This window comes from Trachurus japonicus, chromosome 12, assembly GCF_045865225.1.
Source record: "Trachurus japonicus isolate A0001 chromosome 12, Traja_1.0".
In the NCBI taxonomy this organism is placed as follows: domain Eukaryota; kingdom Metazoa; phylum Chordata; class Actinopteri; order Carangiformes; family Carangidae; genus Trachurus; species Trachurus japonicus.
Genome location: NC_140918.1, coordinates 15,306,219 through 15,321,222, shown reverse-complemented (window position 1 = coordinate 15,321,222; position 15,004 = coordinate 15,306,219). Strand labels below are relative to the sequence as shown.

Genomic DNA, 15,004 nt, shown 5'->3' with positions numbered 1-15,004 from the left:
AAAACAGCAAGAAAACAACAGGGAGGAGAGTACAAGGAAAGATGAAACATCAGATCATTCAAATGCCTCTCCGGCATTTTTTCTACAACATCAGCTTGTGTGTTGAGTTTTCTTTTCTTTCTTTTTTTTTTACTCAGTCCCTCGCAGGAAAATGTCAAGATTGTGCTGGATTTAAAATAGGAGTGTAATTTCTATGAGAGGACAAAATTACACTGCCATTTCTGCACTATTATTATCTCCCTGAGACAAACAACAACCTAGATGCACAAAGCAGGAAAAACAGAATGGGACAAGAAACTAACAGGTATGTGTTAGATAATATATATATATATAACTGTTAATACAAAGGAGAGTGTGAACGTTTTATTGTGAAGAGTTACTGTTTGTAATGATGGCAATGTGATTTGTCTGTGTCTCCGTGGTGATGATGCATGTCGTGATCAACGATCAATGATGAGCTCATCAGTGTTTGTTTCTCAGCTCAAGCTGACAATGTGAAAACAGTGGGGAAAGTTTGATAGTTGAGACATTGAAGGTGTCTTCAAAGTTTTATGTTTAATTTACGTCTCCACAGTTGGCAAGTGAGAAAACAGCACATCACAGCCAACAGCTGATAAGACAGAGACACAGCCCCGGTCTGTGATGTGCGACGACAGCTCTGTGTGTGATCGACAGCATCAATATTTGAAATGATTGATCGAGGGGATAGGAGAGGTGGTTAAGCTGCTGAGTCTCCACCTCTCACTGTGGTCACCTTCACTGTTAAAGCCAAATTTACAATATAACTGATGTCATTTTTTCTCTTTCTGTTGTCAGACCGAACAGATATAAAACAGTGATTGAATCACACACACCTCATAAATACTTCATGTCAAGCAGCAGCCTTCCCCAAAATTGCTGTGCTGCTTTGATAAAGTCCTTTATTTCATAACCGAGATACTGTCCAACAGCAATACAGGTTCTTTCTCCTGAACACAGTGTTTTTTTGAAGATTTGGGAAACTCGTTTTTGCATGAGAAGTGGGAACAGGAGGCTGATGTGTTTTTAAAACTGCGTTAGCTTCATGTCGACACACAGTAATACACCAAATTTTATATTTTATCCACTCTGACAAATGATTTTGAGGAGAAAAAAGGTATAATTTTAATTTGGATGTCGGGATGAAACTGAGATGGTGGTCAAAATCAATCAGATATAGTTGACGGAGACCAGAGCTGCTTTAAGTACCTTTATTATATCGTTTGAAGGACCAGACTATTAACTAGGCTACTGAGACGACTAAAAAGTTGCTGTAAATAGAAAAATGATTAAGTGTGACATCCCTTGTTCAGATGCTCACTTACTTTGTTCTTTACTTTACATTTAAAGGGAGAGCAACAGATGGGAGAACATATTTTGGTGTAATTGTGCAAGTGGTGTATGTGCCATATGTTTATTGTACATATGTTTTTGTTGTTTTGTTTTATGTGTAATTGTGCTGAAAGGATTTTGTATGTTTCTCCCTGATGATAACTTTTTTTTTTTTTTTTTTTAAGAAACTGTCAGAAACTTTCACTAATTGAATACTGACTAACTCTAATACTGAGACTGCACTGTAGCTTCAATTTCACTGAATTGCAGTAGGATTAATAAATTATCTCTTCAGGGCTCGAACCTGAAACAGCCTGGAGCTTGCGTTGAGTGTTGAAAAACTGTGAACTTATCCTTTAATACACTGGCTGCTTTCGTTTCAAGTTGAAACACTGACACTTTGAAAAAGGATCAGACATGTAGTCATGGATGATCAGATGTCTCTCACTGGGTCTTTCATATTTTTTTCTTGTTGAGCTGTGTGTATTATTAAAAAAGTGAGCAGTGCTGACTCACTGTTCTGTCCTGATCGATACTACATACAATGAAACTAACAGATTAAAACACACAAAGAGAAGATCAATACAAAGCAGCTTGTTCACCTATCTGCTTCTGATAAAGCTTTGAAGGTCCTGAATTGTCCTCATCCTTCTCTGAATTCCTCTATGAAATCTTGATAGATATTTTTGGCAGGAACAACTGCTCTGATGACTACTGAACAATGGTGGTTGCTCTCTGGCACACATTTTGTTTTGTTCATGCTCCAGATCTTTTTGTTGCTGTCAGGATTTTAACTAAAGCTTGTGAGAGTGAGTCTGGCTTTTTTCTTTTTCTTTTTTTTTTTCAAATCCCTCTGAATTTACCAGGCTGGTGAGAGATCTGTCACTTTTTTCTGACTGTACTGTGAATTCCTGCCAGCACTTTAAATCAGTCGGGGCCTTTCAAGCTCTCTCGCAGTATCTGCACGTCCACCTGCTGTAAGGTCACGCCCAACAATAACTCACATGAAAAAGCTCCAACCTCTGTCATTTATTGTCAATAAAAATGAGATTTTTCTCTCTCGGCTCAAAGTAAATGAAGGTTCTGTCTTGAGAAATGTTTCTGAGTCTGAATGACATATGAGCAAGTCCAGGGAGTGAAGGCCACTTCTGCTGCAGTGAAAAAGTAAAAAGCAAAAAAAATTGTCATTGGATTTCTCATCTGACCCTCTGACACATTATTATTTCAATGTGAAATATCTGCAGTGACAATACAACACTGTTCAAAATAGTACTATCTCAAGATCAGACACTGCAGCGGCATTTCACACACAACAGCATCATCTACTGGTGCAGATTTGCCCCACTCACATCACACCACCTTCTGAAACTGACCCCTAGAGGGCGCTGTGAGCAAATTCAATCCAGAAACTGCCATCACAGAGCGGGCAAAATCGCTCCACCATACAGCTGCATGTCACTTAGCTCTCTATTACTACCCGTCATAATTTAATTTTCTCCCAGCAGAGCTGTCATCACTGCTGTACAAATGCAGCAGTTTGAGAAGGAAGTGAATGGACAGATTAAAATACATTCTGGCTCTTTCTCCGTTGCGTATATCATCTGCCGCGTTATCAGCTAAAATTATCCTGTCATTTGTAAAAAAGAAAAGGGTAAGAAATTTCAATTACGTCCTACAACCCACAGTTCAATTAATTTTTACCTTGTGCTGCTTTAAGAAATGTAAAAGCTCTTTCATTGTGTCAGTTTCTACATCCTTCGTTGACAGCCATTCACACCAGAAAATAACATAAACAGGATGGAAAATTACAAAATAGGTTTATTCATATAAACAACTACAAAAATCTATTAAATTAGGGTTTGTTTTTTTTCAGCAGAAGGAAAATTAGACAATGTGTGGTATTACATAGTTTCACAAAAGCAATATCAAAACACATAGAAACAGATAATAAGTTAATCTGTATTCCTCACATAGCTCTTCTGCTTTGATTGAGTTTATAGAGCTCGCTCTGTTTGTAAGAGGAGGCACAACTATCCTGAGATTCACTGGTTTTCAGATTTGGTCAAAGTTACGTGACTTTATCAAGAATATTTCTAAGTTTATTCTTCATTGTGTATTTGTTTCTTACACACCCTCCCACATAGGAAAGTCCCAAATGGCCTCTTATTTACAAAGTATTTTGGAGCTGTGAGGACTGAGAGTAATGCTGCATAGATGATTCATTCACTCCATCAGAGAAAAAGAGATTTTTCTTTTCTTTTTTTTTATTATTTCAGGGCTCCCAGAGTGACTGAGTCCTTACCCTCGGAAGAGTACGTGAGCGAGGATCGTTTTGCGTTGGCGTACGAGGTGTAGGAAGGGGCAGAGGACGTGGAGGAGGAGGGTAAGCGGGGCAGGGTGGAGGTAGAGGAAGGGAGCGGCTGCGTCTGTCTGTCGGGAGGACAGTAGGCCGGGGAGGAGGACCGGCCCTTGCTCTGCAGGCTGCTGCTGCTGCTGCTCTGCAGGGGAGAGCTGGACGTCTTGGGGCCTCGAGTCAGAGACGACGTGGAGGAGCTGGAGAGGGGCGAGGTCCTCAGGCCGTAACCCAGGATGCCGGTGCTCATCAGAAACTCCCTGGAGCCGTAGGCCGGAGGGGTCGGCCCACGGGAGCCGGGAGGTCGGATGTTGTCCGGCGGCGGCGGCGGCAGACTCCTCCTGCTGGGGATGTCGTAGATCCCCATGTCGGGGCCGTAGAGCGCCTGGGATCTGGCCTGGAGACGCAGCATCCTCTCCCTCTCCTCCATCTCCCGCCTCTCGTGGATCGACGCCATGATGGTTTTGGAGAAGTTGTCGTAACGCGCGGTGGCGGACAGCTGAGGCGCCAGACCCTGCGGGCCCAGATCACGGAGGCTGTCTCGGAGACTCTGAGAGGTCAGCTCACGCATGGTCACGCCCGGAGGGGGGACGTCTCGAGTCGACACGCTTTGGGTGGCGAGGTCTCTCGGCATGAGCCCTTGAAAAGCGGGAGAAGGGTCTCTTTGAATGAATCCTTGGAAGGAGGGCGAGTGATCCCTCGAGGCGAGACCCTGCAAAGAGGGCGAGGGGTCCCGAGGCTGAGGGGACTGTCTGGTGACGCCCATAAACACGGGGCTGTAGGCGTGAGGAGGGGGCCGCTGCACGATGCTGCCGTCTGCGCCCAGCGTCATGAAGTGAGCGTGGTAGCCGACCGGAGGCCCCCCTCTCTGAGTCAGGAACTGAGGAGGGTCTGCGGGGTTGATGAGGTTGTCATAGGAGAGGCTGCTGCTGCTGCTGCTGCTGTGGTTGGCCAGGAGGCCGGAGGAGGAGATGACGCCCAGCGGGGGATTGGGTCCCAAACCGTCAGCGTGCACGGCCGGCAGCTGGGATTTGCTCCCGTGCCGGCTGCTGTGTTTGAGGGTGAGGGAGCGGGAGTTGAGCGTCAGAGAGTTGAGCTGCAGCGAGCTGGAGGCCGTCCTGCTCTGGAGAGGAGACTGGGCAGGTAGACCCACCTGCTGGCTGCCTCTCAACGGGCTTTCTCTAGCCTCAAAGCGGAGGTCAGGACTTCTGTTGTTCCCTTGATGCTCTGACGTCCTCAGTAGCTGAACAACACAACAAAAAACAGCCGGGATCAAAACAAAGAACTGGATATTACTGCTGGAATTACATCCCTACAATTTAACAAGGGAAATACAGCAATATAGCTTTGCTGCATGTCATTCCCTCTCAAACTGTACTCAATCAAATAAAGGCAAAAAAGCCCCAAAATATACTTTAAAAGATATAAAAAATTTAAAGCGGAACTATGCAAGTCCAGTAGCTTTTTCGATGTTTTGCTAACCCTCCTCCCTCCCACCTGGCCATGTGCATTTGTTTTCAACAAAGCCGACAAGAAGGCAATCCATGGAGTGGTGGATAATGTTATATATCATATACGTGTTATTATGTGTGTATTTATGGAGTCTTATCTGTCATAAGTAAGATTATACAGATTGTTTGTGTCGCGGTGCCGCCGAGGCGAGAGCTGGGACTCCGGGTTGGAGACACTGATCTTGCAAGGTTGGTTTTCGGCAGAGAGACACTAGGTGGAAGGCAGAGAGCCTCTATTCTCCCTCGTAACAAGTCATTTAACCATCACAATTACTCCGAAGCTGTTTACTAACTAATCAATTAAATTGAATAAAGGTCGAAATCTTGCATAGTTCCTCTTTAACCCAGACTGAAAAGCACCTGCTCTGGTGGAATGGGTGACGATCCCCTGGATATGGCCTCCAGGACTGGCCGCAGCTGTGGCACAGTGGGAATGGACACAGGAATGATGGATTTGGTGTGATGTCCCATCTCTGAAAAAGAAACCATAAAGAATGGATTTAAAGAAAATGAATGGCAATAATCTATAACTATCTTATGTCAACAAATCCATTACAACGTCAGTGACACGAAGCTCTGAGCACATTGATTCAGACTGAATCTTTTTTTTTTTTGATTTGTCAAAAAATATATACAGGTACTTTATATATTATGATATAATATATATATATATAATATAGTGCATTGTCTGGGAACTATTTTTAGGCGTGGTTTAATACACATTGCCTGTGTTCACTGAAAAGACGATACTTGTAGTTAGAATCAATACATTGTTTTCGTTGACCTCAATACAGAATCTGATCAGGCATACTGTATATATAGATATAGACTCAGTGTATCTCTGTCTGTGGAGATATTGCTGCAGGGCTGTTTCTTCTTATCACAGTTACATATCTGTCATTCTACCGTACCATCCATGGCAGTTATTTGGCTCTTCAGCAGGCCGTGCTCTGGTTTGGGTGGCAGTGGCGGTGGAGTTTTCAGCTGCTTGATGTCTGACAGCTCGACAGCTCCGGCTGAGGTTTGCTGGCAGGATACAAAGAGTGAGAAAAAACATGAGCGATCTAATTATATCCTCTGACAAATGAAGTCACAGTCCTTATGTGACATGTGAGAAAATATTGAAATGTTTGTGCCTACTTTATCCTGGCTGTGTATCCCGTTGTCCCTGACTTTCACCGCCATCTGCCTGTCGATTTCTGGCCTCAGGAACGGAGGCTGAACGTGGATGACTGTTTTCCTATAGGGCCTGGCCGTGTACCTGGTGTCACAGGACAGACAGAGACAGCAAAGTGTCAGCTTATGTGAATATGGCTTCCTAAAATGATGAAAATAAAGTAAAATGTCTCTCACTTTGGGGAAATAGGACTGCAGACCAGATATTCCAGGTTGTTGCAGCAACCTCGTGTAAAAGGATTTACTCCACCCTGAAACTTCCCAGTTACCTGTGGGGGGGATAAAAGCGTATTAACGACATTATTGCTCATGTAATTGATCCTGATACTGATAGCAGTATAATATTTGGTAACAATACTGAATTCATCATTTATAACACATGAATACTCATTGGTATGTAGTTTATAAAATGTTTTACTCATCATTGATAAGCACTAACTTTATTTATAACTACATACTAATGAGTATTCATGTGTTATAAATGAAGAATTCAGTATTTATTAATGCTTAACTAATGCTTAATAGTGTGTATTTATTATAAAGCGTTACCTAATATTCTAAATGTAAAATAAATACCCACTTGTTCATTTGTGGTGCGCCCTCTGGATACCAGGTACAGGTGGAATCCAGTCAGACCCAGGACCGGGATTAGAAACAGTCCTGATATACTGATGACTACCAAACTGGAAATACAGATCAGGAAAACTGCTTTGTGTTGGTCTCAATGAGAGAAACAGTGCAAGATATAAAAGCACAGACAGATGCACACACACACACACAGTGAGTGTAAGGATACGTGACGGTGCAGTGCAGCTTCCATAATTCATCCATGTGGTGCAGGACGTATATGAGGCCAAAGGTGAAGACAGCAATCATGTGAAGTGTCAGCGACAACAGAAACAGGAAGAAGTAGCGGTAGTTGCGCCTCCCGATGCAATTGTTCACCCACGGACAGTGATGGTCGAAGTCCTGGACAGGACATGATATGGGGGGGGGGGCAAAAAAAGGAAATAAATTAACCGAAAGCAATAAAATAAACACATTTGTCATTCTGTCTGTATGAAATATTTTGCACCACAGATCCACCGGTGGCTCAGCGGCTTGTAAAATATCCACAGTGCTTTCTAAATACACTGCCTTTAATGGAGGCTGTCTGAACTGTTTTTCAAATTGCATTTCTACTGAGACTACAAAGGATCTGAGAAAAGGATTAACCTGATTAATGAGAACTCTCTCTCTCTCTCTCTCCCCCTCCATCACACTCTGTCCATCATTCGCTGCAGAAATCCCCCTTTATTGACTTTCCCCACACACACACAGTGCTCCGCTCGCTCAAACGCTACTCACGTTTCTCCCTGATCTGTCCACTCATGCATTTTATTATGTCACTCTCGCCACTCATTCCCCCACATTTAAATTCCCCCACGTTTGTCCGCGCCCTCCCCCTGCAGGTTGTATTCCTCACTAAATCTGCCACTATCAATAACTCGCACCGCTCTCCTTTCCACGCGCTCACCTCCACGCAGTGGTCGCAGACGCTGCAGTGCGAGCAGCGCGGGGGTCTGTAGAAGTGACACGACGCACACCACTTCATCCGCACCTGGACGCCCTTCACGTCCACGTTCTTGTACAGCGGAGCGCGGAACTCGTCGTCTTTGTCCTCATCCTCATTAGCTGGAGAAAGAAAGAAAAAAAGAGAAGCAATTGCATAACGACACTTGACACAAAATGAAAGAAAGTTATTTCTCCTGCTGTAAGCTGTAATGTCACTTTGATTACGAACCCATCGGGAGGACACCGGCATCCATAAAGGTTGCCATGGTGAAGTTGGCCAGCACAAAAAGGAAGAGGATGGCACAACATGGTGGCACAGCAGGGCAGATGGTCACAGCCAGCCATGGGCATCTGAATACACACACACACACACACACGCACACACAGAAAAGATAAAATTAGAGAAATTGTTTCCTGCACTTGTCACTGAGTGTTGAGTCAAAGCAGAATCCTTGACATAAATCAAGGGTCTGACAAAGAGCCTCTGAGCCGAGCATGTATCCATCCTGTAGAGGTTAATGTTAACACAAATCAGAGCTACAACAAAGATTTTAAGGGATAATCTTCATCCTATTTATTCTGATGGGAGCCGTGGATCCCCAAAGTACTTGTTTACAGTGAGAGATAAGCATGTATTAGTGTGGGTTCACATTCGAGTCACTCCAGGCAGAATGTTTCTGTGACCTGCACTAACTGCATGGACACCTGAAGGGCAGTCAGTATTTTCGGCATCGACTGATCTGTTGAATATTTAATTATAATATGTAGAGCAGCAAAAAAAAAACTCATCACATGTTCGCTCGTCTCAGTGTATCAATCTTCGTCAAAGCAACAGTCAAAAACTTAAAGATATTCACAGTAAGACACAGACACATTACTGTTTAGAGCAGTGGTTCTCAACTGGTGGGTCAGGACCCAAAAGTGGGTCGCGGACCCGTTCTGGATGGGTCGCGGACAGCTGGTCAAAAAAGTAAATAGTATTTAATGCACATCTGATGTTGGACATGTCTTTTATTTTGAAAAGTAACTTATATTGAAAGGCACGCGTCATGTGAACACATGCAGTTGTAATGGTCCTCCTCAGTTTCTTATTATTTGCTCTGAATGCAAAGATATCAGTTTCTTATTAATGTGGCCTGAATGCAGTTTGTTTTGTGGGTCTTTATTTTGTGCAATTTGATATTTATTCACTTTTGTGAACATGCTCTGAATGCAGAGATGCATTAGAAGTCAAATGTATCGTTTTGTTGGTCTCCATTTTGTGCAGTTTGATATTATTTTATTCACTTCTGTACATGCAGTTGTCATGGTCCTCCTCAGTTTCATTCATGTGCTCTGAAATGCACTTTGCTCAATAGAGAGCAAAATGAGTTTTTAAAGGCTTTAAAAAAAAATCTTGGTTTGAATTCTATAAAGTGGGTCGTGACTTAATGACCATGGGAAAATGTGGGTCCCAGAGTGAGACTAGTTGAGAACCCCTGCTTTAGAGGACTGATGACATTTACAGCTGATTATTATTTTTGGCAGATGGTACATTTTCTTTTTCAATGTATCTCTTTGTGAAAGAAACTGTCCATTTTCACTTTTCTTGCCGCTTATCAGCCGATTTATACACCAACACCATAAATCTGCCATGAGCAAATGTCAGTCTGTATCAGTCTGTTTGAATAAAGGTTTGCACAGTATTATTATTATCATAAGCAGTCAAAAAGCCATAATAAAGGTGTCCAGCAAGGGTGAACGTTACATGAGTGAATGCACAAGAAGATGAAAGAAGGAAGTTTCAAGAAAGTCAAATAAGCGGAGCTTGAACATGTTACATGAATTGTAAGAGCAGTTAACGACAAAAAAGAAACTCATTGAACCTTTCTGTTTTTGAAAACATAGTATTGATCTTTGAGCCCTGTCAGGATTTTACCCAGTAATCTTTCCCTGTGCCCTAAAATCTTAGAGAACCATCACTTATCTCTTCCATCGACTGTGTGTGTGTGTGTGTGCTGAACTATACTGAACGGGCGTATGATTATATCTCTACTGTGTGAGATTAGAGGGAGGGGCGGTGTAATCAGGTTACAGTGGTAGACAGAGAGGAAAAGATTCACTGGATTATATTAACAGTGTTTGATTGAACATCATGTATAACCTACATATATACTGTATGGGAATTCTCTATATTTTCTATAGTCAACACTTTTCAACATGCATTTTCTTGCATTGTAGAATAAACACCGTGAGAAGCAGAAAATGTGTAAAAAAGATTTTTTTTACTTTTTGCCATGAAAATTATTCACATATGAGCGAGTCACAGCACTGTAAACACATACAAGAGATTAAACATAAGTGTGACCAAAAGTCAAACAACACTGACAACATGAAGAGTCATCCACCTCAACTCTGCACTTCATCCCCAGTGCAGCTCCAATCCCCAAACCCCTGGCTGGTTTTAGTCTGTGGGGGGAGGGGTCCGACCCCCCTACACACACACACACACACTCGTACACACACACAACCTCCCAAGAGGAACGCCTGCTGATGCCGTGCCAGCTGCAAACCCAGTAATCCCTGGATTATGAACTCTGGATTACAGAGCGTTTCTGCCAGTGCAGGCTGCATTGTGGATGCCTCGCATTAGATGCTAAACACATAGAGCGTGCAGTCAAGGCTCATCATATATCACAGCGCACCGCTATACACTGTGCACCGTGAGATAAATCCAATCCAATCGATTCACTTACTGGCAGTCTATAACTGCAGGACCCCCGCCCCCCCCCTCATATACATGATGACGCAACAGCATTCACAGGCTCTGTTCAGTAGATGAAGAAACACTGGAAGTAGGACAAGACATGTCTTTCTCATAGATAGATAGATAGATAGATAGATAGATAGATAGATAGATAGATAGATAGATAGATAGATAGATAGATAGATAGATAGATAGATAGATAGATAGATAGATAGATAGATAGATAGATAGATAGATAGATAGATAGATAGGACTTGTGGACAGGACCACACAGTGGGCGCCTCTGCATGGACATTGCGCCGCCTGCATCATTGATCTGAGACCATCTGGAGCGCAGGCAGAGGCAGTTCATTACACTGCAGCGTGGCAAGACAAGCCCCACCTAATGAAAAGGCCCAGGCAGAGCTGTATTAATTCACACAGAACAGTAAGCTGCTCTGCAATCTGCCCACTGCCCACCGTCCTCGCAGTGGGTCAGTGGCACAGCAGACAACCATGCACTCGGTCGAGCAGCAAGTGCACCACAGGCCGGCAGCCAGGGCTCCATTTGTGTGAAATATTATTGTATTTCACAGTTACACACAATGACATCATTGTCATGTGAGCCGTCTGGTTTTTTAGACACAGCATCAGCACAGAAACGCAGGTGATGATGAATATGTAACCTCAGATCGTGCCATGCATCTCCACATGTGCTCACAATGATGACATGTGGGACTTTTCCTGTTCTCACTGCGTGTCATGCACAGACATTTTTTTTTAATCCATTAAAGCAAAGCAATATAAGATAAGAAGATAGTGAATGAGATACATAGTCCTGCACATTTAAAATATGAATTTCAATACGGTGGTTACACTTCCACTGAAAACTTCAGCGCTCCAACTACAACATTTCACACACAAACAATTAACACAGTCTGACATTTTAAATTCTTTGTAATCTACACCGGCAATTTTAAGCATGAGCAAGCACATTTTATTTTTGGAGAATGCAGCTTTTTTTTTTTTTTTTTAAATTTCGATATATTTTCTGGCTTTACACAGTAGATAAGGGAGATTTTCTCAGTCAATTTGCGAGGGACATTTTTTCTCGGTCGCTCTGATGTCTGTGGGGGCTTTTGTTGGGCGTAGTCTGACCTGTCTGAGTTTAACAATGCACCGAACCTTTAGCACTAACCCAAACAAAAGTTCACGGTCAGGGGAACAAAAGCAGGAAACCGGTAACTGATGAAATTCGTCAGGGAAGAGGAAGACAAAAGGTCGTTCTCTCACTCTACCAAACCTGCTGCAGAAACAGAAAATGGAGAGATGCATGCTTGTACTGCTAATGTACACACAGAGGCCCAGATGCACTAACAGTGATGATTGCAGTAGAGAAAGGAGACATAGCTCCAGGGTTTTTTCCTTGTTAAAATAAAGTGTTTATGCATTGAAAAAGTACCAAAAGAAAGAAAAATGGCGTGCACTTTTTGGAAATAAATATTGACACAGTAAAGTGCGATTCTTTGAGGTTGCAGGGTCTAATTGGTTGACATTCACTGACTAATACATGTTCCTGTGATTCACACTGAGGGAGGCAAAGGCCAGGGTGATGTTATGGCACATGACAAGTGATGTCCTTTTGACTCAGTGTTAACAAGTTTTGGGGGTAGGAGGGTTGAACAGACTGTAGCACCTGCCCATCTCCGCTTTTGGGAGGAAGAGAGTCACTCCAGCTGCAGCTGCTGACTTGGCACATGCACAGGATATCAAGCACTTTATTGCTCATATCAGAAAACTGGGATAATTCAGTTGCAGCCAACAAGATGCTGAGTTTCTGCCAATGTTTCCCAAAAAAGAACGAGTTTCCAACTTCCTGCTTGAAGCTGATATGAATGGTCTACATGTTGGATGCATGGATTTCTAAATTAATGTTGTTTAGGACTCACATGACAAGTTTGGTGGTCGGCCACGGCCAGACGGCGTGGTTTTCAACTTTTTATTCAAAGGTCAGTAAAGAGGAGAGTCATGAGGTCAGGGGATTTTAAGCTCTATTCTACTGGACTGTCTTGATTAAAAAGCAATTTCAAGTTATAAGGTCGTTTCAGCTCAAATGCAAACCTCGTCCCATAAGACGCAGATTCATCACTCGCTCGTTCAATCATTTGCAGTGTCCTGGTTTTGCTGGTTTAGCACCGCAGTCCCAATTAGGCGATCTCTTTTCAATCCATCACGTCAGCAGCCCATTGATTTTTTTTTCTTCTCTTACACAGTATAGATGGAGCTCATCAGGATTTCTCCATCAACCTGTTTCCGAGTGCCAAAAGTCTTATGTCTATTGCAAATGTCAAATTGTTAGATTCATTTCATGTCAACATATTTGTTTTATGTTTCAGTGTGTTGACAGCTCCAGTTTTAAATATATATATCAAATATACAACACAACTATATGTATTCATACATCAAATTCCTGTCTAATCCGCCCAGATTAGGCACCCCCCAAAGGAGAGATGCGTTGGAATAAGATTTCTTAAATATGTTGACACACCGATAATCTTGCAATATATGGTATAATCATAGCTTATAAACTTAAGTGAAAGTCACTCCAAGGAGGTTACAGTTAATGTGTGCTGATTCTATATTCAAAAATCCCAGACTCCATTTTTCCCAGGTGGGGGAGGGGAGGGGGGAGAGATCACATGTCATCAGCCAGAGGATCCTAATCCCACACTCCCAATCTGGTGTCAGATTCCAGTGGAAACGGTGCACGGCTGGAGAATACAGGAGAAACTAGGACAGATATGGCTGCAGGGGTCAAGGGTCACTATACTGGAACAGAGCTGATGAGGTGGGAGCCTCAACACAATAAGATGATCTGTTATGATACCAGATATGGATATTTGAGGGTCCTGGAATATCTGCTTTGGTCCTTTCTTTATGGTTCCTACTGAAGGCCTACATACACTGAGTAAAGGCTTTGAAATACTGTAAATAAATCAATCAGGCAAACCTATAGTCACCACTTAGATTGGATTATAGGGGATTATACAACATTATATTTAATGTTTTCCTGCATCCAGCCTTGGCCTGAGTGTCGCACACCAGTAGGTCTAAATAACGCAACATTTTCTCCGTACGTTATAGCTACTGAAATTCAAATTCCAAATCTGATCCTGACACAAAATTACACACACACAAAAAAAAAACAGATTTAAACGGCTTTTGCTGGGTGTGTATTTGATTTCCTCAAGCTACATTTATGACACATGTGGGTCAAAATGACAGGCTGATACGTGCTGATTATCCCCTGAACTGTGCTTACAGTGAGTCCTCTGGGTGCTCCGGGCAGGCACCCAGACTGGCCCCACACTGTGAGCCAACCAGGTCAGATGTTAGCCGCCCCTGCTGGGTCTCTGCCTTTACAGTCAAGTGAGTGAAAAGGAAGCAGAAATTGTGCTCTTATTTCTATATTTAAACCTTTTTTTTTTTCTTCTAAAAATTAAGTTAGGATTTAGAAAACCACAAATTAAAAAGAGAATAAAAGTCCCATATGGATGTTTAGAAAGATCATGCAACATCTTTAAAAAGCTATATTCTCATAATATAATTCCACATGCACTTAAAACAAAGACTGAGCCGTATGAAAGAAGGATACCTGGTGGATGATGATGGTTGAGGAGAGATGGGTGTCTGGATGGAAACAGATGGATGGGTATGGATTCTCCGTGGAGCCAAAACCAACAGTGCATGTCACCAACTTTTTCATTCCTCTTGCCTTGCGGGTCGCACGACTTACGTGAAGACGAAGAACAGGGAGGTAGAGCCGACCAGGAGGCAGGCGGCCGTGCACACCGGGATGAAGGCGCTGGGCTTCAGCGAGTAGTCGGAGCTGCCGGCGGGCATCCTGCTGCGTCCTCTCCGGGCTCAGCAGCAGCAGCGGCGGCGGCGGCGGCTCATAGCCTAACGACCACACCGGAGGGAGTGTTGGTTGTTGGTTGTGGTGGTTTCTGTTCTTGTTGTGGCTGTTCTTTGAGAGTGTTTCTCGGACAAAGCCCTTCGTAAATCACGGGGCGCTGGGAAAAGAAAACCATAGTAAAAAAAAAATTAAAAAAAAAAGATCAGGGGAAAAAAGAAAAGAAAAGAAAACGGCGCAGCTCTGAGCTCAGTCCCGCAGTCCGTCTTGTCTGTCCCGGCAGGCAGCAGCAGCAGCGGCGCACAGATGCCGCTGCCTCTGGTTTACCCCTAAGGTGGAGCTTTACTCATGAATGACGTGGAGCATTAAACTACTACACTGATCTGATCCACACCTCCTTTCTTATCTGTGACATCCATGCT

At 43.1% G+C, this 15,004-nt stretch overlaps 1 protein-coding gene across 1 annotated transcript; it reads right to left on the bottom strand.

Annotated features, from left to right (window-relative positions):
- Positions 1-3,150: 3,150 nt before the first annotated feature.
- On the bottom strand, positions 3,151-14,901 carry zdhhc8a (zDHHC palmitoyltransferase 8a). The gene is made up of 10 exons (XM_085793412.1): positions 14,466-14,901; positions 8,174-8,295; positions 7,907-8,064; positions 7,187-7,359; positions 6,971-7,073; positions 6,568-6,659; positions 6,355-6,475; positions 6,126-6,240; positions 5,575-5,687; positions 3,151-4,946 (listed from the first exon to the last, which is right to left on the bottom strand). Exons 1-10 carry the CDS (start codon positions 14,570-14,572, stop codon positions 3,618-3,620), a joined length of 2,433 nt encoding a protein of 810 aa, XP_085649538.1. The 5' UTR covers positions 14,573-14,901; the 3' UTR covers positions 3,151-3,617.
- Between the last annotated feature and the right edge of the window lie 103 nt (positions 14,902-15,004).

Excerpts from the sequence above, each read along its gene's own strand:
- zdhhc8a (XM_085793412.1), bottom strand. The coding sequence starts at position 14,572 with ATGCCCGCCGGCAGCTCCGACTACTCGCTGAAGCCCAGCGCCTTCATC. Across the intron at positions 7,360-7,906 it reads TCTGCGACCACTGCGTGGAG|GACTTCGACCATCACTGTCC; the intron begins GTGAGCGCGTGG and ends TGTCCTGTCCAG. Across the intron at positions 6,476-6,567 it reads TGCAGTCCTATTTCCCCAAA|GTACACGGCCAGGCCCTATA; the intron begins GTGAGAGACATT and ends CTGTGACACCAG.